General features: G+C 57.3%; 5 protein-coding genes across 5 annotated transcripts; 3 read left to right on the top strand and 2 right to left on the bottom strand.

Annotated features, from left to right (window-relative positions):
• Positions 1-8,158: 8,158 nt before the first annotated feature.
• On the top strand, positions 8,159-10,331 carry vib-1-0 (Transcription factor vib-1; the record flags this gene model as incomplete). The annotated part of the gene is made up of 4 exons (XM_032033801.1): positions 8,159-9,006; positions 9,065-9,436; positions 9,569-9,808; positions 9,896-10,331. 4 exons carry the CDS (start codon positions 8,159-8,161, stop codon positions 10,329-10,331), a joined length of 1,896 nt encoding a protein of 631 aa, XP_031887135.1.
• A 3,583-nt stretch (positions 10,332-13,914) lies between these two features.
• CGGC5_v003636 (uncharacterized protein) lies at positions 13,915-14,780 on the top strand (the record flags this gene model as incomplete). The annotated part of the gene is made up of 2 exons (XM_032033802.1): positions 13,915-13,940; positions 14,000-14,780. The coding sequence occupies 2 exons, from the start codon at positions 13,915-13,917 to the stop codon at positions 14,778-14,780; spliced, it is 807 nt and encodes a 268-aa protein (XP_031887128.1).
• Positions 14,781-15,412: 632 nt separating this feature from the next.
• itt1 (E3 ubiquitin-protein ligase itt1) lies at positions 15,413-17,425 on the bottom strand (the record flags this gene model as incomplete). Its single annotated transcript, XM_032033803.1, has 2 exons — positions 15,413-16,800; positions 16,855-17,425. 2 exons carry the CDS (start codon positions 17,423-17,425, stop codon positions 15,413-15,415), a joined length of 1,959 nt encoding a protein of 652 aa, XP_031887129.1.
• Positions 17,426-18,421: 996 nt separating this feature from the next.
• Positions 18,422-19,219, top strand: CGGC5_v003634 (putative dolichyldiphosphatase; the record flags this gene model as incomplete). The annotated part of the gene is made up of 2 exons (XM_032033805.1): positions 18,422-18,475; positions 18,560-19,219. The coding sequence occupies 2 exons, from the start codon at positions 18,422-18,424 to the stop codon at positions 19,217-19,219; spliced, it is 714 nt and encodes a 237-aa protein (XP_031886983.1).
• Positions 19,220-19,835: 616 nt separating this feature from the next.
• On the bottom strand, positions 19,836-21,924 carry CGGC5_v003633 (uncharacterized protein; the record flags this gene model as incomplete). The annotated part of the gene is made up of 3 exons (XM_032033806.1): positions 19,836-21,011; positions 21,065-21,441; positions 21,495-21,924. 3 exons carry the CDS (start codon positions 21,922-21,924, stop codon positions 19,836-19,838), a joined length of 1,983 nt encoding a protein of 660 aa, XP_031886982.1.
• Positions 21,925-23,955: the final 2,031 nt, after the last annotated feature.

The following is a 23,955-nucleotide window of genomic DNA, read 5'->3' as shown; positions in this document are numbered from 1 at the left end:
TATTACCTCAGACATTTCCATCTCGCGCATAGACACGACGGAGGAAGGTGGAGAAGAGCCACTGGATTATTACGGAGCTTGCATTCGCCAATGCCAGTATCTTGCTCTCAATAGTCGTTCGGATATGTAGACCGTATGTCGGTAGAGGCAGGGAAGGGCGCAGTCGAGACGTACGCGGGCAGTTTGCAAGGTCCGGATACTACAGCACCGCACCGGCGTGGAAGTCGGGGAGGTGTTCAACAAGTCATGTTGAGTGATCACAAGGCAATGTCGGGACTCAGTCGGGTACCACATGCCTCGCGTCATGTTAAGGTAAGGTGAAGCTTGGAGAAAGAAGGTCCAGTCCGGCAGCACCAAAGTGGGCGGGCCGTCGACTTGTGGTGACACTGACCCAGAAGACTTTGGGACTGAAAAACGTGCAAGTGGACAAGCCCGGGTGGGTTGAGATGGACCCTCCACGACGACTCTTCATCCACAACGACGACAAATGCCCGCAAAGTACGAAGTACTCCCCGAGGTAAGGTAGGCACCATGTGGTGGATTCCGGCCGGCATGGGACGGAGAGTAGAGTGACGCTATCAGATGCCAAAGCGAGAGGACAGGACGAGAAAGACGCTGCCGTTGCCGCTGCCGCTGCCGCTGCCGACAGCGACGACGACGACATTGACATTGACATTGACATTGACATGGAATAGAAGCAATTGGAGGTCGACTCCAACCTACTGCGTATGGCCCATGGTCCAATGGAGAAGGGGAGAGGCACAGTGCCACAGGACCCGTCTACGTCCCTGCCTGGGCAGAATACTGGGCAGCAGTGGGAGGTTGAAAGGAGAAAGTGGGAGGTGGAGCCGGCGGCGGAGAGCGACGATTGGCTGGCTTGACGACGGGATTGAATCAGTGCCCCGGCTCGTCGCGCAGGGAAAGCAGACGTGCCAGGCATCTTAGCCCCGGCCAACCCTGTCTGGCATAATTTTGAGTTTTCAATTCCTCTGTTAGTCGCTGCGGGTTTAATATCGGCCCTGCGCACTGTGAGGGGACACTGTATTTCTCCAGCGACTCTGCACCACGTCTGCGCCTTGAAACCCGCTGGACGACGGGGATGAGGCCCTGAACGTGGTCCAACTTGGCTGGACATGGGCCCCCCAAGCGCTGCTGGAGTCGCTGGAGACCGCTGGATTAGGCGCTGCGAGTGGGAAACCCGACCTCGAGACAGGGCACGCACGCAGCACGCATCGCGACCTGCCCCGCTTGTCGACGACCTCCTGCTTGAGTCCTTGGCATGTGCCCCTCCCTCTCCCCCGGTCTCTATCCCCCGACCGGTCTTCAACTTGTCCTGGGTAAGGGTCGGTGAAGCGTGGTACCGTGGGCACTTGGGTAGCGTGTCGACGGGGGTGTTGATGGTGGACAGACCACGGGGAACGAGGGCACCAAGGCACGAGGCGGCAATCATGATGAGGTCGGGTGGATGGTGGATGATGGGATGGGGAATGCCATCAACAGGGTCCTTGAATGGGAAACTTGGCTCCGGGCTTGTCGTCTCCAAGACGCGAGAGCTTTCATGATTCTGCTTCCGGTCGCCGTCGGTCGCCGGGGCGGTGCTCCTGCATCTTTTCCCGCCCTTTCCCCCGACAACCCGATAATGGAAGGTTCAAGGCTGTTAACTCGAGGCAATGTAAGAGCGAGAGTAAGAGCTGGCGAGGCGGCGACGACGACACCATCAACTCGGAGAGCGGGAGGAGGGAGTGACCATGAAGGAAAGAGACTGTCTCGGGTCGGGAAGCAGCAGATGTCAGTGTCAGTTCTACGGATAGTGCCATCCACTACCTTACCTTCCTTCCTTACCTTGTTGCTTACGATACCTACCCAAGGTACGGCAAGAGCACACTCCTGGCACCTGCTCATTCTCTTGCTATTGCCTTCGTTGCTCTTGCTCTCGCTCTCCGAGTAGTCCTCTGCACTTGCATTGGCAGTTGCACTCGCACTTGCACTTTGCATTCAATTTTGCACTTTGTCGTTCCTGCGGTGGCACTTGCGCTCGCAGATGGCTCTTGCTCTTGCCCCTTCTGTCCTGGGCCTGCTCCGGACACGTTCCGTCTGTCTAGACCTTGACCTTGACCTTGCTCATGACGAGACCGTTAGTTTCTCCTCCTCATCACGATTGAACTCTGGGCCTGGGCCTGCCCCGGATGTGAAAAACCACTTTGACTTCCCCTCCATCTATTTTTTTTTTTTTTTTTTTGGTCCTCCTGCGATGGAGTCGCCATGTCGGTTGTGCGAGTCGCTTTCGTATGTCTTGATTGGCGAAAAACGAGACGGCTCGACATCCCCGAAGCATGCGCTGGCTTCCTTGTCGATTGACTGAGGCGCTGCAGCTTGCAAGGTAAAGATGCCTTACTTTGTCCAAAGGCCCGACTGTTAATAGCCATTTCCTTGGAACTGGAAATTTATTATCGATAGTTGCCATTCGCTGCTCCGTAACTCATTAACCCTCTGTAAAGCAACCATGCGACAACAACCTTACCAGACCCTCAATTATCGGCCAGCTTCTTTACTTAGGCACATGTCCCCGGCAACCAAATGCACCTGCATACAATCCGAATCAATCAATCAATCAATCAATCAATACAGCGAGAACTCGGGAGTTGCGAGACATTGGACACCCAAGTCCCCGAGTCTCCAATAAGTCTGCAAGTGTACGTAAGCCGACCGGGTCATTCCCCCTCGTGCCCGCTTCTGTCCACCGCCGAATCGTCAACGTCCCCCTCACCTTAAGGTACTCGGACTATGCTCCGATCGCATCTCCATCTCCATCTCGGGAGACGGTGCGCGCGCGCGACTCGACTCGACTCATCCGCATCATCATGCAGGCAATCGCGTCGTCCGGCCTGCTCGTCCCATCTCCTCCCGTCCCCCATCCTCCATCCCATCCCTCGGCATAGCTAGCCAAGCTGGGCCCTACTTGCTACAGGCAAGTGGACATCTGATGATGGTCGGCCGCACACCGCAGACCGCAGAAGGACCACAGACGGCGCGGGCTGCAGTCAGTCAGTTGCTTGGCCCATGTGGCCACCGCTCCGGCCAGAGTCAAGCCCTTAACACTTCTCAGCAGCCATATTCGGCCGCCGCTGCAGCCGTTGGTTCCAAGCTTCTGCAGCTAACGTCCTGCAGCTACTGCGTCCTCTGCATGCACCCGGCCGTGATCCCTTCCCTTGCAGTCGCCCCCAGTGTCCAAGACCAGGACGGGACAAGCAGCGAGAGTCGAGCAAGAGTCAAGACAATTGGAAGAGCAGGACTGGCGGCACCAAGACCAGGTCAACGGCCGAGGTCCACCTCCAGGGCACGCCGTTGATGCTAACCGTCTGCTAGCGCATGTATGCTCGCTGTAAGGTGAGGCAAGGCAAGGTAGGTAAGCCAAGGCGTGGTGAGGTAGCGTAGAGGTTGACCGACCGCCGTCACCCGTCTACCACCACCACCATCACCACCACCACACCAAAGACTGCAAAGAGCTCCCCCATCCATCCATGTCGGTACATGGAAGCTGCTCAGGTACCTTGCACACCCGTCCAGAGACCTACGAATAGGAACCCGGGATGGCCTTCCCATGGGTCGTGCGATCCGTCGCTCCTGCTTCTGGTGCTTCTGGGGCTTGCGTCCACTGGCACTGCTTTTTGCTCCTCTATCTGTGCTGCAACGCTGCGAGTACTCAATACCTGGAAGCTCGACGACTGGCCAGCCGAAGCTTCTCGGGAGTCATTGCTACTGTGCCGCGGGCCCAATTGCGTGTGAGACGGCGCCTCTGTCAGAAGAACCAGGACAATGCTGACTGGCGTGCAGTGCCTTGTGGCTTTGTGTACGTATATTTCATAATGGGCGGGCTTTATTCAAGGTCGGCTGTATCATCTCGCCTCTTCCCGTCTCGTCCCTTTTTCCGTGCCTCAACCGCGCAGCACCATCATGTAAGGTCCTCGTTGCTGACACTGCGTGTCAAGGCATCGTAATTGGGACAAAGGGCAGCACAGCACGGTCGTCGACTACACGAGCCAAGATTACGTGTTTCTCCAGTTTTGTGTGTATGATGAGACGGGTTGCCTCTTTTTTTGGTTTCCCAGGAACCCCTTTCCAAGTTTCCTCGCTTGGGGGGAGGGAAGGGTGGCCTGGATTTGCAAGTCTGAGCACAGATGATGGGCCAGGTCCCTTCAGGTCGTCCGACACCTTCCGCACGAGGGTTCCAAGGGAAAGAAGGAAACAAACAAAACACCCAAGAGATTCGAAGAACAATCCAAATGTCGGATATTTTGCGCACAAACCCGAGCCTCGAGCAGGACGAGGCAAGGCAAGACGATACAGGAAACGACCAGGGGCAAGCCGGTAGGTACCGTAGTACATATGTACGCTCTTTTGCTAGCCGTAAGTACTCCGTACCCACTTCAAGATGTGCAAGGTATCGCTATAGACTATGGAGATGGAGGCAGGTCGATGGATAGGTGCCTTGCTTGGGGGCCTTGGCTGCGCCGCGCCAGCAAGATGCCAGCGATGGGTTGCGACTGGTTCGTGGGAATCCGGACACGGCACCTCCTCACCTCAGTTGACAGAGATGTGTGGGCTGCGTGCCGTAGCGCACTTCGGCTCTCTCTCACTCACACACACTCCCGTCTGTCTCTCTCCTCCGGCTTCCTCCAGCGTCTGCGTCTGCGTATGCGCGGGCGGCGGCGGCGGCGGGACCACACCGGGGGGGAAGAGAGGGAGGGGGGACAGGACTCGAGTCCCGTTGTCGACGTCGACCTCTTTCCTTCCCTGTCCTTACAAGTGGACGCCGGCCCCGGTACGTACACTACCTGGACTGAGGTGACTGCCCTGCTCGCCCCCGATGTGGCACCCGTGGACCGTCACAAAGTCCGGCCCATCAACTGCCATGATCAGGACCCAGGTGGCCCTCCCACCTACCCTGCGATTTTTGCGGACCCCTGGCCCGAGTGCGGGCACAGACTGTTAGCTTCCCCTTTCAGGAACTCCTCCAACGAACATGCTTGCACGCCTCCGCATCTGTGCCTCGCCCGATTTTTTTTTTCTCTCCTCTACAGCACTCTGTGTTGCTGGTGTGTGTCTTGCTCTCGCGTATGGATGGCATTGCTCTCTTCTCATTGCTTCCAATTCCCCGAGGCTTGCCTTGCCTTGCCTGCATCTCTACCTTGCCACATTTACGACTCACTGCCACACGCGCATACCGGGCACAGATCACCGGCGGGAGAGGCTGGGCTTGTCTTGTATCCAGTCGCAGCTGTTCAACCTTGAACCCTCTCACTTGTCAGTTACGGTAACACAATCCGCGCAACTTGCAAGAGCCGTCCACGAGGGGGAGAAGAGGAGCCAGGAGATTACGCCTGGCCCATAAGGTCACTAGCGTCCATGTATGTAAGTCATAACGGATCTCCATATGAGTCTAATCATGCGCAGTGAGGCCTTGAGAGACGCAACCGCCAGCAGCATCGCGACTCGTGAGTCGTGAAGACGCATGCCATTCCCCATACCGACCACCAAGCCATGCCAGACTTGCCATCTTGGACACGTTTGACCGACCCGACCGCCTCTATTACCTTCCCTTCCCAGGACACCATGCAACCGCTCATGACAAGAGAGATACCAACTATCGTCTATGCCATCCATTTTTATTTTTCTCCGTCCCTTCGATTTTCCCCCAGCCACGCCCCATCGTGGTGAGGGGTTATCCATTCATTCATCGCTCTTCTCTCTCGTGGTCTCGCAGAACCTCCTCCTCCTCGCGGCCCCGACCCGTCAACCTGCATGCGCTTGCTATTGCGCGTGGTCTCCATCAAGAGAGTCATGGCACTTATTTTTTGACGGCAGAGCCCGAACAATAAGAAACCCGCACTTGCAAGTGGCGACTACGCCTTAAGGCTTGGACGAACCGCGCCGTTACCAGCCTTGTTTTTCTGAATCCAACGCCCCTCACACCCCTCCTTCGCCGTTCGTCGGCGAGCGCAGGCTCTGGAAAAAAGAGAGACATTGCCTTCTGGCTGACCAGCCCGCCAGCAAGCAAAAGCCTCAGTCAGGCGCCTGTGTCTATTATATTAACCCTCTCTTAATATTGCCTGCCCACTCCACCATACCCGGACAGGGATGCTTCCAAATGGATGTGTGCCCCAAGCGAGTTCACTCAACCCCCGGTCTCTAGCAATCTCGTGAACCGATTCTCTCCCCTCCCCTCCCTCCTCTCTCACACCCCCTAGTCCCCACGCCTTTCCCGTTTTTGCCCTTCATCGGCGTCTCTGCCCAACGGTCCTCTAGAAAATAAATGGGCCGCTGGCCTACGAGAGCCGTCGGAAGATTCTCTGTCTAGTCTTCCTCATCGGCCTGCCCCCTCCACCGACCCCTGGCCGCACGCCATGGGTCACCTATTGGCCGGCACGAGGGGATTTGGAGCCCTTCCAGCCTGCGATTTCCTCCTCAAGAGATGGCCCCCCGTGCCTCCGTACGATCCATGCCAGGTTCTCCTCCGTCCCTCCATCTCGACGGAGCTACTTACCGCACATGCCACCCTGCTCACCAGGGTCAGTAGTGCCAACCCTGAAGGCTTGCCGTCAACTTTCTTCCATGTCTCTCGCTGCTAGCAATGTCAGTTTGTGCAAGGGCACTCGTTCGCGCCGTCCGGCAGAAGCGGGGGTGTGTTCTGTGAGTGTGTGTATGGGTGTGTGTGTGTGTGCGCGCGTAGGTGCGAGGGAGATAGAAAGCGAGAGCGCAGAGTGAGAAGCTTGTAGTAGCGTAAACTGAGTGTCCGGCTGGGGGCTACTCGACCCGTGTGGTGTGTCTCGTACATGACGACGATGACCGCTGGATACGCCTGTTTGTTCACTCTTGTGTCTATGGATGCAAATTGTGAGCGAGTAAACAATACATCAGGACGGCGGGCCATCAACGAATAAGCATCAAAGACGCAATGTCCTAAATCCCGGAGACCCGTCCCCCTCATTCACTTAAGTGTATCTGTGGTACGGATACCCAGGTAAGAAGAACATGTACGCAGTATCCGCCGTATGCTCTGTGTGATATGTGCAATTTCATAAACCCAAGCTCGAGTGAGCTACGGACTATTCGTGCATGCATACTGCAACAGCAGTTGAAGCACCTGGACCTGGTATCCTGAACTGTGCTCGTTTGCTCTTATCAAACCGTTTCAGTGCCGCCCCTCGTCCTGACCACGACTTGTCTCCTCTCGCCGTCCCCCCTTCCCCATAGCGCCGCCTTCTAAGAAGGGTATTTCCCTAAACCTGGTCGCCGCTCTGCAGGGCGCATGCATACCCCCATCGCTGTAGCTCCATTGCGTGCCTTGTTCTTCCGCTCACCAGATCGCCCGCTGCTCCCCTTCTCCTTCCCAGTATGGTTGCATGCACTGACCGTCGTCGACCAAGAACACGCCGTTACGTTGTACTAGTGACCTCTCCTCTCCTGCTGGCTTCTGCCGCTGAAGAAGACAGACAGACACGCAAACCACACATGCTGCTGCTGCTACTCCAATACAGTACACGCAAGTAATAAGTGGTCGACGGGGTCGGTGCTGCCAGCCAGCACGCATCCATTGTAGGAGCATCCCGTCGAGACATCGACTCCCGTCGTTTGCCGTGGTGGTAGGTCGTTCTCCTCGACTTGTTCCCCTCGCCCCGACTCGCATCAACTCGACTCGACACAAACTCGACCTTGGCTGGCCTCCCCCAGCCCTGCCCCATCCAGTATCCACCCAAGAACAGTGCCGAAGATTTTCATCAGACACCCCCTCCAACATCTACCGTCCTCCTGCTACCCATCCACCCCATCATATACAAGTATACATCTGTCCCTGCAACCTTAAACATGACCGTCGTCCGTTGAACCTCAACTTCACCTTTGCATCTCCTGCATCTTCTCGAGTCTTCGCCCATCACTGTTCGACACCAAACAAAAGGCCGTCCTCATCGCCCTCCTCCCGCCGTCTTCCCTTGGTCATCACACGGTTGAACATCTACATCCCGTATATGCCTTGCTGATCCCCGCCAGCAAGAAACCACATATCTTGTGAAGGAGAGGTGTGCGCTTGGGTCTGGAACAGGACTGCAGCGCTCCAGAAGGGCATGCTCTAATGTCAACCACGGTGACCTACCCCGTCATGGCAGAGTTGAAAGAGCCGGCGCATTCCAGTCTTTGGTCCAACTATGGAAGTCCCGTCCAGATGGCGTCTCGATTCAACAACAGCCTGGATTCCGGCCTCGGAGGCCATGCCGCCAACTCGCCACACGCAGGCCGCCCAAGAAGCCACCACCCGAGCGTAGACCACGGCTCCTACCCGTACGGTCGCTACCCCCAGGATGAATCTGATGCGTACGACAGGCACGCGCATCCCAGCCTGTCCTCCCACCACAGCTTCCCCAACCTGAAGAGGCCGTACTCCCATACCGAGCAGCCTCCTTACCAGGAGATTGTCCAGGATCTGAGGGACGACGGGTCCAAGCTGACGGTGAACCACGACCACAAGCTGCTATCCTTCAAGAGAGTGCAGGATAAGCACACGATTCTTGACCAGCATGGGCGCATGCAGCAGCTGGAGCTCTCTGCCCAGCTCCACGGAATGTTCTTCCTCTCGGAGATGCCCACCAACACCAACGACGGCACCATCATCCAGCCCGAGCTTACCTGCTACCGACGAAACCTCTTCCAGATCAGCGGCTCTCTGATCACCCCGCGCGGCCAGCTCTCGGTCGTCACCGAGACTGGCGAGACTGTTCCCGTCAGCAACACCGAAGTCACCATCTCCGCTATCGAGTCGGTCGATGGCCATCCCGTCCGTCTCATCGTCATTCCCTGGAAGACGCCCCCACCCAACTCCCCCGAGATCTCCCAGACCGCGGACCAAGAGCCAGCATCACTCCCCCTGATCCCCTTCCAAGAGGACGGCTCCGAAGCCGATGGAGAATATGCCGTATACCCCATCGGGTGGCGCCGATTGCAGTTCAGAATGTGAGTAACTTGGAGCACACTTGCACAAAGGAACGATTTCGTATTAACTCTGGTTCAGCGCTACCGCGAACAACGGCAGAAGGAAGGAACTGCAGCAGCACTTCGTGCTCCATCTCAAGGTCGTCGCCACGCTGGCCAACGGCAGCAAGGTCGTGCTTACGGAATCGACAACGGCTCCCATCGTTGTGCGTGGCCGCAGCCCGCGCAACTTCCAAGCCAGGAAAGAGATTCCTCTGCTCGGCTCCAGCGCTGGCTCAAGAGGCCAGGCCTTGGTCGAGACCGGATTGGGTATCGTGGCAGGACCGTTGGCAGTCAAGCCGCAAGAAGCCAAGGCAAGAGGGTTGGATATGCAGATGCCCCGCTCCGCCTTCACCTTCAGCGCCGGAGGGCCCAAGATGCCAGGAGCCCCGATGACAGCTATGAGATCAAAGTAAGCCCGCCCAGCCAACCCCTCCATTTCTTCGCCTGGACTTGCCAAGTCGATCACTCGATCGACTTGGTGCGTGTCCATCACTTGATGAACGCCGACTCCTGAGAGAAGAACCTCGCTGACTCGTTCCAGCTCCTACCCTAACTGGGGCTCCACGAACCCCGTGTCCATGTCTCAACTGCCACCGTCCGGCTCGGGAGGCTACCCGGCGACCTCCATGGCAGGAGAGCCTTACCATAAGGTCCCTCTCTCGGGCGGAACCAGCTTCAGTGCTGAACCGCAAGACATGCCTCTCCAAACATCAATGCCATCGGTCCAGCTGTCGTTGGTAGCAAACGAGCAGCAGCAGCCCCCTATCCGGACCCAATATGCGTACGTCCAGAGCACTACCGCCCCGCCTCCCCTCTCCGTTTCGACGACTGCGATGGCGAGCTCGGACAATGCGCTGAACGTCCCAAGATACGTCGACAACCCGAGGCCCACCAAGAGCCCCAGGCACGCGAGTGTCCCTTCCATCCACAGCACCGGCTCTCTTCCCAACGAGTCGTCGCCCGAATACCGATACGGCTCGTCGTACGGAGCCGTCGGCAGCAACGCCAGCGAGATCCCGCCACCTGCCTACAAGCAGGAGCCTGCTGCCTCCCACCCCGGTCCCGCCCGAGACTACTACCCTCCCGCGAGCTCGTGGACAACAACAGCCGGCGAGCCCGCCTCGACCGTTGCCTACACCAGCGGCGAGGGACGGCCGTACGCCTTCCCCGACCAATACGCCAGCGGAGGTTCAGCGTCGTCAACCAAGCAGGAGGCCGCAGCCCCTCCAGCACCTGGATCATACAGCAGCGCACACCGGGGTTCCTTTGACGGCATGAACCACTACTCCTGGAACACTAATTAGCTGTGCGCATAATTGTTTGGCGGCTGGGTTACGCCATTCGTTCCCCAACTTCGAGAAACAATAATAGGTTCGGGCCGGGCGTGACCAGACTGGCGGAAACAAGTCCTTTGGCCTAGGCTGTTTCCTACCCTGGCACGACGGCCCCTGACTGTGTACCATCATACCCTTCGATTCGAGGCCTAGGAGAGACAGAGAGCGATTGCGGTTCGGATTTGAGTTTGGGATGTTATTTGCTTTGTTTTTTCTTGTGTCGGCGAGAAGTTTCAGTTCTTTGAGGCCATGACGAAGCTAAGGAGTTCCAAACAAACGGGGGTTTCAGTCCATCGTAGGATGCGATGGACCTTGGGCCCCGGCGGGCTTCTCCCCCACACCATCAGCTCGGCATCGGCAACGTCCCTTTTTTATTTTTATGTTTCATGACAGACCGGACCCGAGCATAATTGGGTAGGCGCAGCAACGAGATGGTCGAGATCGGCGTCAAGAGACGGGCATTGTCTGGTGGCTGGGCATTTCGATACCACACGGAGGATAGCATTGACGTCGGATGCTCTGGCCGGACGCTTCTATCACCGGCTCCGGGCCGTGCTGCGACATTGGGAGGGCGGGTTACATTACGATGTGTATGGTATTTTACTTTCCTTTATATTTTTTGGGACGCGTCGAGCGCCGGGTATCGGGGCAAGGAAAGCAATGAAAGGCATTGTGGTCTTCAAACCGGCATCCTCTTTTGATTCCTGGAGTGCGCCGACGATGGCGGTATTTTGTGGTGTTGAAGGGAGAGAGAGAGAAAGTCTTCTAAGCCTGGGATGGCACGACGTCCAGAAAAGAGCCTCATCCTGCTGCGGCGGTTGAGTTCCGCCACCCGAACGCCAGGGATGGCCGAGCGTTCAGCTGATTTGTTCAGCACGGGAGCGACCCAACCTACTGGTAACTTTCGAGATCCGGGCAGGCGGTGAAGACGAGACGGTGTGGGCAGTCATGTTGGTTTTTGTTTTTTTGGTCGGTTGGGAATGGGTGGATTGGCTTCGCCTTTTTGTTTGGCTTGGCCTTGTCTCGTTTTTGGGTTCCAATGTTGCTCGCACGACGGCGGCGACCTACATTGTTATGTTATGCGTGCGCGCAAACTTTGGTGGAGGGAAATTTGGATTAGGCTGGCTTGTTTTACTTTTCAACTTGTTAGATGGGGGAAGGGAGGAGGAGGGAGGAGGAAAGAGAAGGAATAAGAAGAAGTGATCCTCTTTTTAGTGAGACAGAGAGAAGAGAAAAAAAATGCCCAGAAAATGCGCAAAGCGATGAGACAGAGACCAAAGCTTTTCTCCCCATCCCATGTTTTCCTGCTGCCGCCCCTCTCAGCCCACTTCAACTTTTCCCCGCCTGGAGAAACAAGAAGCTCGTATTGGGGATTATCGTGTGTGTCGGTGTAGTGCGAGAGAGGGGGGACCGGACCCGGGTACGAGAAGGGCAGGCAGGGCTATTTATTATTAACAACCTCGAGTTCTGTTGGTACACAACACAAACGCCAACCGCAAGCAAAACCCCACGAGGTACTTTCGTCCATTGTGTGCTTGCGTCTGACCCGGTTCTAGCCTCCCTCCCTTTGGCTCCTAAAATTACCTTGCCTGCCTCGCCGGGCGTTCGCAATGTTGGGCGGGTTCCCACTCACACAAACACAGCATAGCACGTTGGTCGCTCACGCGCACCAACGGCGGAGGCGCATCGTCATCTCATCTCACCTCGTCACCTTGCCTTACATACCGTTACGCTCGCCGCACCCACCCCCCTCCCTCCCTCCCTCCGCTCTTCCAATAGTCTGGGCAGACTAGCCTGGCGCCGTTTGTTGGCGTTGGCGTTGGCGGCGGCGGTGGCGGTGGCCGGCGCGGAGCGGGAGACCCCACGTGCGGTGGGAACCAATGCACCGGAGATCATATATGTCGTCGTTGTATGGTGTGCGTTGCGTTTTATCTTACATGGTTTGTCACTGTTTCGTCGTGCTGTTGGTTCGTTCCCCTCCTCTTCCTGTACTCCTCTTGCTCCCATCTCCCGTAGGATTCGCTCCATGGATCAAGAACCCACCCACTTCGCTGTCTTCCCCTTCCTGCCCCCTGTTTTGAGGAGAGAGGGAGGGGGACAGCGCAGGCTACGCTCCTGCTGCGGAGGAAGGGACAGCAGGCCGCTTGCGCGTCGTTGGACGTTGCATCGCGGTAAGCCACAGACCTCCAACGGTCCAACGGGGCGTAGCGAGCGGGATGCCCGTTTCGGCGCTTTTTTGGGCAAGTAGTACGAACTGCTCCTCAGCTGAATGGGAGCGGAATCATTCATCACTGGCGGGGCTCGGAGGAACAAAGAGGGGCGTGTGTCAATGTGTGAGGGCGGCGCATTTCCCGTTGGTTCTGCTTTTTCTTCGTTCTCATTTTACCAAGAGGTCGGATTGGGAGATTTGCTTCTCTGCTCGGGCCCGAGGGATCGGGTAGGTAGGGGAGGGTCCGCCCCGAATTTGGTGATGATGACGATCCGTCACCTGTCAAAGGTGCACCAACACACGTAACCCACACCACCCACACTTCCTGTCAAGGGAGATGAGGGGTGGACAAGGGTGTTCGTGGTCAGAAGGAAGGGGAACCAACGCGACGAGGAACAAGCAAGCCATGCACATCACACACCACGGAACCGGCGCGTTGGGACAGTGGTTCTTCCTTCGGGGAGTTCGTCGTAAATCTCCAAGCAGGAAGGGAAAGCAAGCAAGCAAGCAAGCAAGCAAGCAAGCAGCCACCCGAACCCCGGCCCGCCCCTCACCTACTAACATGGCGTTGAGGACTGACACCCCTCCCCTGAAGAGCTGAGCTGAACTCGCCGGGGCTGGACGCCAAGGCAGCGGAGCGGAAGGGATGCGGCTGCCATGTGGTTTGGATGTGAGACAGTATATCAGTAAAGAAACGAGGACGGTGGCCACGTTGTTGTCATACATCTCAGGGCTCGGATTTGAGTTGCAGTGCAGCTTGCTTTGACATGTTGTGGCAGCCGGAGGGGAGGAGGGGCTGCTGCGTTGTGTCTTCCTGCGTCCGTAACGTTTCTTCTATGCGTGGTGGCTTTTACGGCCGTAGGATTCTCGTCGTGTGTCCACATCAACTGCCACTCAACAACCACTACAATACATGTTCCACGGGAAACTGAGACGGGCAATCCTGTTGGTGAAGGGAGGGAGAGGTCAAGGTGGGCTAAATACTCTTGATCGGTTTCGCCAGACATGCCTCGGCATCTTGTCACTGCTGGTGGAAAGCTGGCTGCCCGGGTGGTCCCCGCGCTGTGGGCGATAAGATAAGCCAACTCCGTTATTCCCACTTTTAGCGAAGCGAAAAATCTCAATTGGAGACGCCAATTGGGGTGCGACGGTCGGCGGTCCCATTCCGCTGTTCAGCCGCACCTTTCGGTCTGGAAGAAATTCAATAGCTCCTGCTCGGACGCCGTTCTAGGGGTGACGATCGAAATACCCACGACGCAACACAAACACGGGACCACCGGCCGGCAATCGTTGTTTTCTGCACGAGACACACACCGAAGGGAACACACAAAGCACCCAGCAACCATGTTTGAGCTCCCGGACGCAAAGAGGTTCGTCGCCCGGTGCTTCGACTCTTGAACGCGACGCTGACTGTTGTTGGGGTGGTTAGGGTCCGGAGGCAAGACCTGCAGTCCGACTCGGAAGACGAGGCGCCGGTCCGCGACGACGAGCAGGATGCGGAGCTGCTGGCGAAGCTGCACGCCCGCATGGCGGGCATGATCGACCTGGGCAGCCTCGAACAACCTGCGCCGACGCCGAAGAACAATGCCGCCGACAAGACGACGGAAGAGGAGGACGCCGCGATGGGAGATGCCGCAGCAGACGAACCGGTCGAGCCCGAGGAGTTCGAGTTCCGCCTGTTCTCCACCGCGCCGGCGACCAAGATCGCGCTCGTCGACGAGGACGAGCGCGCGATGGAGGGCGACGGCGACATGGTCCGCAAGAGGCCGCTGTCGTACTACGTCGCGGAAGAGGCGTCGGCGGCGGCGAGGGAGGAGTTCGCGGCCGCGGCGGTGTCGGGGGAGGACGTGCTGGAGCGGGCGAAGCAGAGGTGGTGGGGGATGGAGATGCCGTGGCGCGTGACGACGATCCCCGGCAAGACGAAAAAGGCAGAAAAAGGAGGTGAGGACGAGGAGGCGGCGCGGAGGAGGCGGCCGGGGAAGAAGAAGAGGATCGCGCTGAGGATGAAGGAGCGGGAGAAGAAGAAGAAGGCCGAGGAGGCGGCGCAAGCGAAGATGGGCAAGGAGGAGGCGCTGAAGGAGAAGAAGAAGAGGCTGAATAGGGCGAAGAAGTTGAGGAAGCGAGCCAAGGCGAAGGAGGCCAAGGCTGCAGGTGGTGGTGGTGAGGAGGCAGATGAATCTGGGGATTCTTCTGACAGCGGCGATGAGTAGCACAAAGGCGTTCATCGGTCTTGTCCGGTGGTCTTTCAGAAGAGGTGTCTATGATTTATGAGCGAAACAATTTGAGCGGCATTGGGTCGATCCCCCTGACCGTGTAGTCATCACGTCTCTGGAGCGGTTTGATTGAGGCTGTGACTTGCTCGGCTTACCTCATCCGAGGTTGAACATGATCTTGCTGCGATTTCAGCAAACCTGGATGCATGCCAAAGGTTATGGTGTTCTCGTTGGGAGCGTTGCGCTGGTGCCCATCTGCAATGAGACCGGTAGCAGACCTTAGTTCCAAATGACACAAGGAGGGCGGGCTGCCCCGTCTGTCTGTAAAGATGAGTACGGCTGCGCAAAGTGGGCTTCATCTACAGCGGGAAAGACGTGGCTCGTGGTATTAAAAATGTGTTAACCAGGCTTTGCCGATGTGAAAGCAGTCCAGCACTTCTACATGGCCACACGTACCGGGTCGCCTAGGATTATTATCGTATACCAGCTCAATGGTGCAAGTATTCATCATGCTCTAGTCCTATGCAATAATTCGCTACGGCTTACATGCCTTCCCTCATAGTAATCAGTTCCAGTCTCTGCGGACATCTCTGAGGTCTGGTATGTGCAAATACTCCTACCCCGTTCTATCATGAATCGTCATCGCTGTCTTCCTCATCCATCAACGCCATCTGAACAAAATGCCGTATCCAAGCCTCGTGCTGGGGGTCGAGTTCCCCATCGCCGATTACTCCTGCAGCGCCATTTCCGCCTCCTGCAACAGGCACCCGCTGGGCCTGGTTCTGGTTCGGGTTCCTCTGTTGATTCTGCCGACGACCTCCTCGACCGTCCATGGCACCCCTATTCCCTCGACCGCGTCCGCCTCGCGGTTGATGACCTCCTCGGCGGGCCGGTGGTGCTGGTGCTATCGGAGCAGCGGGCGGGATAGGGCCCTGGCCTATGCCGGCGGCAGCTCCCCCTCGCCCCCCTCGGGGCGCTGGGTCAGCCCCGATGCGAAGAACGAGTGGCCCCTCCCGCGCAACACCGCCTGCTGGAGGCCGTGGTTCCTGGACAGCGTTGTCCGCCTCATCCTCCGACTCGGTGTCGTCGGGCTCCTCGATCTCGGGAACGATATCAATCACCTCGACGGGCTGCGGAGCCTGCTGCTGCTGCTGCTGCTGCCTGCCGCCAGCGAACCCGACATCCACATCATCGCCGTCTCCGCCTTCGAGCTCCCACAACCGCATGTAGCACGAGGTGAACTTCCCGTTGGGCTGCTCGTTGAAGTGCGCATAGGGATTCCGCGGGTCGAGCCAGGCGGAGCAGAGGTAGCAAAAGTGGGAGGCGCAGCGGAAGCAGATCATGTGGTTGCAGCCGTGTGTCTTCTGCGCCGGGACGCCGCAGGTCGGACACGGCGTCGTGTGTAGGTTGATGTAGTCGATCGACGCCTGCTCCTCGGCCGTCATCTCCTCCTTGTCGCGCTTGGGCGTGCAGCGGAAGAACTCCCCGTGCCACGACTGGAAGCAGCGACTGCAGAAGGCGAAGCCGCAGTCTTCGCAGATGGCCAAGAGGTCGCCGACGTCAAACGTCTTTTTCGTCTTTTGCTTCCCGTCAGTTCCCTGGCCTTCCTCGTCCGTCTCCTCGTCAGAGCTTTCCACGTCCTCCAGGCCGTCTGGCTTCCTGTGTTTCTTCGACCTCGCAGCTCCGTTGCACCATGATCGAGGGCAGTAAATGGTGTTCTTGTCCGACTCGAGCTCGTTCTTGTACTTGAGCGTCACGTAGCGGGTTACCGTGTCTTGGGACAGGCCCATCTGTAGCAATTCACTCGGGCTGATGGCGGTTTTGACCTTGCGCTTCTTCGTTCTCCCCGAGGCGCTTTGCGTCTCCGCGCGCTCCTTTGCACAGTTCGGGGCAAGACAGCGAACGGTGGCCAAGTCTCCTTCTGTGATGGCATTATCGTAGAACTCCTGTAAGCATTGGGTACAGAAAATGTGCCCGCAGTCGAGCATCTTGTGGCAGACTGAACCCTTCTTGGGATCTGTTCAAACGTTAGCGCCGGCGCGTCGACGGCCTCGGGGAGGGACAAGCGCACCTAAACAGACGCCGCAGTCAAAGGTCTCTTTTGCAAACGCGGCCCGAGTAGCCTCGATGTCGTAGTCCAAAACGGCGATCTTGTGAAGCGGGTCAATCTCCAGCGCTCCGTTCCCGTCCACCATGCCAAACACGTCGTCGGCGGCCTGTTGCACATGATCAATGTACGTGAAGGCGACCATGTCCCTGCCCATTTCCTCCCACAACCGCGGGCCGTCATCCTCCAGTTTCCTGGTGGCCTCCTTCGACAGCCATGGTGGCGACGTGCTTATGCTGACACTCGGCGGCTTCTCTGAGGGATAGCCCTGTGGCAAAGATATGCGGACAACGACGGATGGCAGGTGGAACAGCTCGTGGGATTCGACGCGGCGCTCGACGCCGGGGATTTGCGCCGCAAAGGGAACGTCGGCGTTCGAGGCGGCCGGGAAGGTGACGGTTACGGGCTTCGCAGGGTGGACGGGGAGCTCGATGGAGAAGGAGTACGGGTTCTGGTCATCGGGCTCGAGTTCGGGGAAGATGGCGTGGAGAGAGCTGAGCTCATCGTCGCGCGGGTCGTCGCTATCGGCGTCCATGACTGCTACCTGTGGGAGACGACGACTATCATACTTTTCCGGTGCGATCGCATGCGAGATTAAGGCGCAGTGTACGCCGGAAATAGTCAGAGTGTGAGACTGCAAACTTGGTCAAAGTTCAGTGCTCTTTACAGTTTCAGCGACGGGCAGCGCGAAGTATATCAGCAACGACGGGAAGCAGTGGCGAAGTCGGACAATGGAGGTGATATTATTGAGATAGAAGAAATGGTCGCGGAATCCGCGAGAAGAGCGACTGGTTATGACAAGCACATTATACGAGCTTGAGCAGCCAGTGGTGGTCGTGTGGTCTCTGAGGCGTCGGGTCCTCGCGAATGCCTGGTACAAAAACGGCTGACCGAGTTGCTAATCAAAAAATGATGACTCTTTTGCCGCACTGCATCGCGGGGCAAAGAAAAAAAGAATGGGGGGCACCGGTCTTCAAGTCCCTCCCTCCGACCCTCCGACCAGCCGCCGCAATCCTTCTGGAATTCTTTGCCGGGTGACGAAAGGAGGGACGGAGGGGTTCCAGGCCTGGTCAGCCACAAGCCACAAGCGTGGGGCACAAAGCCTCCCGATTGGCCCGAGCATGGAGCTATGCATCCTGACGTATTATGCAAATATTGGAGAAGCAGGGGCAGTGCGGTCCATTGCGAGTGGCAGGTGTCCAGCAGATACAGCACACCCGTGGACAGCACTAGCAGCATGGAGCGCAACAGCCAGCCAGCGCAACGGCCAGCGCAGCGCAACGGGCTCCATTAGCACTTTGACATTTCTAGGGCGCTGTGCACCACGATCCGCGACATTTGCTCTAACTTTACCAGCCCCTGGGCCCGACTCGCAAAATTCTACTGCCTCACGCGGACCAGTCCTTTTGTCGACGCATATGGCAACTTGCTATCGAGCAATAAGAACCCCCCCAATCCCCCGGAGAAACTCCCGCAGCAGTAAGCTCTCAGTCGTGGCTGGAAGAACAATCGGAGCTGCGAAGCGGACACCATGGACCAAGACACGAGACCACTCGCCTCTCTCTCCCTCACCCACGTCTACTATGTAAGCTTCTCCGCACTTCCGCAGCTGCCAAAGGCTCGACTCTCGCCTTTAAAGAGGAACAACACTGACAGAAGAATCCCACAGGACCCCGAAGATCCCCTCTCCTTCCTCTGCGCATGGCTCGCCCTCCTCCCACAAGCCCTCTGCATCGTCTACGCGACTCTGATCTGGTCGACCCGCGAGGCCGAGATAGCCCTCATGTTCGCCGGCCAGCTCGGCTGCGAGGCCTTGAACTTTGCCCTCAAACGCCTGATCAAAGAGGAGCGCCCACGCCGCATCCACGGCAAGGGCTACGGCATGCCAAGCTCCCACGCCCAGTTCGTCGCCTACTGGTCCGTGTTCCTTGTCTTGTTCCTCATGGTCAGACACCGCCCCTCGCCCGCGCGGAGGCATCACCGGCCGTACTCCCTGATCGAGCGTGTCGTCGTTAGTGGCGTGGCCCTCGTCATCGCGGCCGCCGTTGCGTGGAGCCGCGTGTACCTCGACTATCACACCGTGAGGCAAGTGTTGGTCGGGTGCCTGGCTGGATCGATCACGGCTGTGGGATGGTTTCTGGTCACGGCCATTGCCAGGGATACGGGACTGCTGAGCTGGGGCTTACAATTACCAATTGCACGGGTATTCCGGTTCAGGGACTTGGTGGTTGAAGAAGACCCGTGCCAGGCTGGGTGGGATAAATGGGAGGAGAGGCGGGTTGAGGCCGAAAAGCAGGCGGCTGAGGCCGAGAAGCAGAAGAAGAGGTGACACATTGGCGGACACGAGACATACATACATGGAATTATACGTTATCTGCAATCGAAGCATATATTTAACGCATCTGAAGCACGTGGAATGCAGCTGTGGCGGAATGAAACGGACACCAATCGCACGTGTCTCACGTTACTCGTCCTAGGTCAAGGTTGTTTGAGCTCTTTATCCATTGAGCTATCGTAGCTGCACTATGAAAGAGGCCTACTTCTTGTGACCATTTTACCTCCGCCCGCCAATGTCAAATCCGTCTCGTAGCTAATCGTGCCGTCGTGCTTGTCCTAGAGACAAAGTGCCTTGGAGGACCATCCCGCCCCGAAATCCTACACTCTCCAATGATAGCCCGTCATCCCAGATCGTACACAATGCACCAATTTGCATTGTAGAGAGATAAGAAACCAAACAATATGTAGACGTATATGTCGTACAGGTATCTCCGCAAAAGAAACGCCATCCAATGAAATATAAAATATAAGAAGAGAAAGTATTCGCCAACAACTCCGTTCTGTGGCCGAAAGGTCGGACCAATCGCTTTTTACCGCCCATCGTTTAGACATGTCTATTTTATCGCTTCCGAACACCGTAGAATGCCTCATGCGGTCAGCTGACGTGCCTAGATCCAGTCACGCTTGTCGTGAGGAAGATCGCATTGGCAGTTCCGCTTCGTGCACTTGGCGGGAACAGAAGGCTTTCGCGCAGGAGTGTTGAAGCCAACGCCCTGAGGGCTTGTGACTCTTGTCTTTTGAGGGCTCTCAGGCCTGTAGACAGCAGGGCTCAGAGTGAGCTCGCCTTCGTCCTGCTTCAGTTGAGACTGTCTGGGCACAGCAACCTTGGGAACAGCAGGAAGGTTCTTCATCCGAACATCCTTCTCAGATCGGACAGGGGACTGCACCAAGGTGTTGTCCTCGTCCTCAGAGTCGGAAGAGTCAGAAGAGCTGCTGTCGCTGACGACGTCGACCTGAGCCAAGGGGCTGGGCCGCTTGGGGACCTCAGTCTCGTTGGGACAATCCAGCGCTGTAACGCTGTTGTTGTTCTCAAAGTAGCGAGAGTTGAGGGGGGGCATGTCGTCGACGTTTGACAGGCGAAGGCCAATCTGCACAGTCGCCGACGACGCCATTGAAGAGTCGCGGCGGTGGCGGATGCCCTGTGGGTGAATTGACGGAGGCGGCCTCAAGAAGAAGACATCATCCTCGTCGTTCTTATTGGGGTTGGGGGAGTAGGTAGTGGCGGGAAGCAAAGTGATAGACTTGGTGTTGTTGTTCTGCTCGGGAGGGAACAAGGAGTATGACCTCTTGCGAGCGTGACCCATGGCCTTCGGAGTCTGGTAGGTTGAGACCTGTGCAGGCTCAGGCACCCTCACGGGTGAGGGAGCCGGCTGGATGGGGTACACGGCGTTCGATCGGAGGGGGTTGGCATAGGTGGGTGAGTTCGAGGGGCTCTCGATGCGAGCCTCCTCATACTTCTCGGGGACGAGGCTATCGGTGCTGTCCATACGCTGGAGAGACCGTGCCCTGCCGACGGGGTTCATCATGTGGTGTTCGTAATCGTCGTCACCATTAGGAGCCCAGACCCTAATTCCGGCCTTGAGCTTATTACGCTCAGACTCCCACTTATCGCGGGGGCCGATAGTCGACAAGGTGTTTGAACGCAGGAATAGGTGAAGGCCGCCAGTCAATAGGCCTGATACGTTGGCGACGACTGACGCAATCATAGAGAGAGTGAGAGCTTGGCCAGTGGCACCTCGCTGCTCAACAAAGGAAAGGTTAAAGAAGAATGGGATAAGGAGGGTCTGTGAGTAGACGTTAGCAGATGAGCGGGTTGGGTTGACTGAAAAGGACTTACGGTCGAAATGAAGGCGACCGCCAGGAAGTAAACCATCCTTGAAGCAGCAACGCGCTCAGCGTTCTCGATTCTTGAGTTGTTGTGAAGTCTGAAGAAGATGATCATGGCACAGCCAAACAACACCGCCGAGATCAAGACGAGAAGTGCGAAGCAGCCCTCCTTCCATCGTTGGACGAACCAGAAGAGCGAGGCGAAGCAAAAGTTCGGAGGGCGGATAAATAGAGTGACGAGGTAGGTAATAAGAAGGAAAGTGCCAACGATAGCGAGGCAAATCGTAATGTTCCACTTGCCACGGGGAGGCAAGGGGTTCTTTCGTAGAGACCGAATGGCCACTTCGAGAGCAAATACTAGTTGAATGTAGGGAACGATGAAGACGGCTGCCAATTGTTAGCCACGTTCACATAGCCCACTCTGATTCGATAGAACATACCAGGCAACATCATCTGAGAAGTGATGGTGCAGCCGAGAGTCAAAAGGTGGTCGAGTCCAGTCGACTGAGCGACTGCGAAGACGATGCCCTGAACGACGATTCCGACAGACAGAACAAGCGGGAAAGACTCGGCAGGTCCAACGAATGTAAAGCCGTGTGTTCTGAAGCCAAACTTTGGGTTGTTCCTCTTTGTCGAGCCATAGCCATCCCAGAAGATACCAACTGCTGTAGCGAATGCAGCAATAACATTGAAGACGGCGAGGATGATGGTCGAGGTTCGAATCGATTTCGCCGCCTGGAAGCGGAATTGGTTGATCAAAGCCGACGTCGAAGCGTTCGTTGCCCGGTAGGGGCCTCGTAATGAAGCGTCGCCATCGTAGTTCGTAACGTCGCCCTCGGCGCGAGGTTCCAACCAGCCCCAGCTATCCATCTCGTCGATTATTCACCTGGCAATGTCGAAGAGATGAGTGCAGGCGTCGAGCCGCAGCAATGCCAGATATTAATTCGCCGTCCGAACCATCTAATCCATAGACCTGTCGAAGACGTCCTCGTTGGGGAAGAGTTAAGGAGTAGTAGCAGTGAGTGAGAAGCGAAGAGGAGGATGGATGGAGATGGAGCGCGGATGGGATGGAGAAGTGAAAAGAGTAGGTGAAAAGACTGGATGGACTGTAGAAGACTGCCGCTCTTGGACGAAGAGGGCGGACCAGACGAAACAGACACTAGGCAAAGTCGGGACCTACGAATAGAAACAAGGAGCAATAGGACCAGCCACTCAAGAGAAGGGAAAGGGACCGGCCTTGAAGGAAAGGAAAGACCACTTCCAGGAGTCAGATGGTAGAGGGAAGGCCGCATGAAGAGGTCAAAAGGCGATCACAGAAGCGCGGGCGAGACCCAGTAGGGGGTCGGCAGGGGAGAGACTCGGGAAGGGCCCCCGCGCGGGCCAGATGAGGTCCGGAGAGTTAGCCAAACCGCTAGATGGGGCCCAAGTCCAACTTTGGTCCAGGGTAGCACGGCTGGATGGGTGGCCTACGGGAGAGGGCCAGAACAGGGGAGGACGAAGATGGATCGTGGGTCCTTGGTGTGCCCAGGATAGAGGTAAAAGACGAGGGTCGACGAACTCGAGCCGGCGAATGAGAAGCAGCCCGCACCTCAGCTCGGCCCGTAACTGGCGGACCTGCATTCTGCAGAGGGGGGCTTTGATGGGGGTGGGTGGTCGCTTGACGTGCATGTTGCTGGTTAGAAGACGACTTGGAGAAACCACGGCACGGCGATGTAGCTTGTCTTGGTCCTCGTCAGAGAGGTCGTGGCTGGAGACAAGGGCTCTGGACGCGGGATGGCGACCATGTTCGTCACGACCCCGCCAACGTTGGCTGGGTTGGTACCTTGTCCTCTGCGATTTTCGTCACTCAGGCCCCCTGCCGACCAACGTTGTGTGAGTGAGGGCTGTGGTGGTGGAAGACGGCCTACACGAGAAGCAGGGGGGCATGTTCGTGTCCCGGTACGAGGTCAGCAGAGCAGCGCAGTGCAGCAGTAACCAGCAGCAGAACTGTGGGCTTCTTCGTGCCGTTGGCCGTCGCAGTCGCAGTCGCACCGTGTGCCTTACCTTGCCTTGCCTTGCGTTGGGGGCGAAGGGAGAGGCAGGGCAAGGCACGACAGGCATGGCATGGCAGGCGAGGCAGATAGCGCAGCACAGATGGCTTGGTGTTGAAGCATTGAGTGGCGATGAGGTGAAGCAGTGATGTAACACGTCTGGGTTTCGTAGTGTCGCCCAAAATGCCTGAGCCCCTGGCTGTGAGGTTGGCCCAGACAAGGTTTGACGTTGGACTTGAGCCCCAAATCTGGGGGGCACTAGGAGAAAACCTCTGGTCGCTATTCCCTATTTGGCCTAGTGGCTGTTGCCAAAGAAGTGGATCAAACCGCCGCAGGGGTTGTGGAAGGGGCGGCTTTTGGCGATGCCGAAACCTTTTTTGTTCCCTCTTCCTCCTTCCTGCTGCTGCTGCTGCTGCTGTTGCTGCGTGCCTGGCCTTGCTTGCCCACCACCACCACCCAATCGAACTTCGTCTCTGCTGCCAGCCCATCCGTTCTGATATCAGTCTGGTCTGGTGTGTCTCCTGTGCCTGGAAAACAGGTGGGTGTGGTGGTCTCGATAAGCTGTGGGTGCTGGGAATCGCCTCATCACTTCGGCAGAACAGCTTCGGCCGTCCACACGATCGGCAATCCAACCGCCCCTCTCTCACGTGGTGGCCAACAATTGATATGTGCCTAGATTCTCGCGAGGGGCGCAGGCAGACGGCATGCCAATCGAGTCACGCACCGCAGCTCAACAATTATGCCGCAAGTGAGCCGCTGCGGCCAGGCGCACGGCGAAGGCGAAGCCCAAGTCCAGTCCTCTGCCCAGTCGGATAAACAGAACCATGGCAGGGCGACTGGGCTTCGTCAGGCCTCCTCGCACTAGCCCGAC

The sequence above is a fragment of the Colletotrichum fructicola genome (assembly GCF_000319635.2).
Source record: "Colletotrichum fructicola Nara gc5 chromosome Unknown KSG_Nara_v1_contig02, whole genome shotgun sequence".
Classification (NCBI taxonomy): domain Eukaryota; kingdom Fungi; phylum Ascomycota; class Sordariomycetes; order Glomerellales; family Glomerellaceae; genus Colletotrichum; species Colletotrichum fructicola.
The sequence above is the reverse complement of the archived record's forward strand: the minus strand, read 5'-3'. Positions and strand labels throughout refer to the sequence as shown.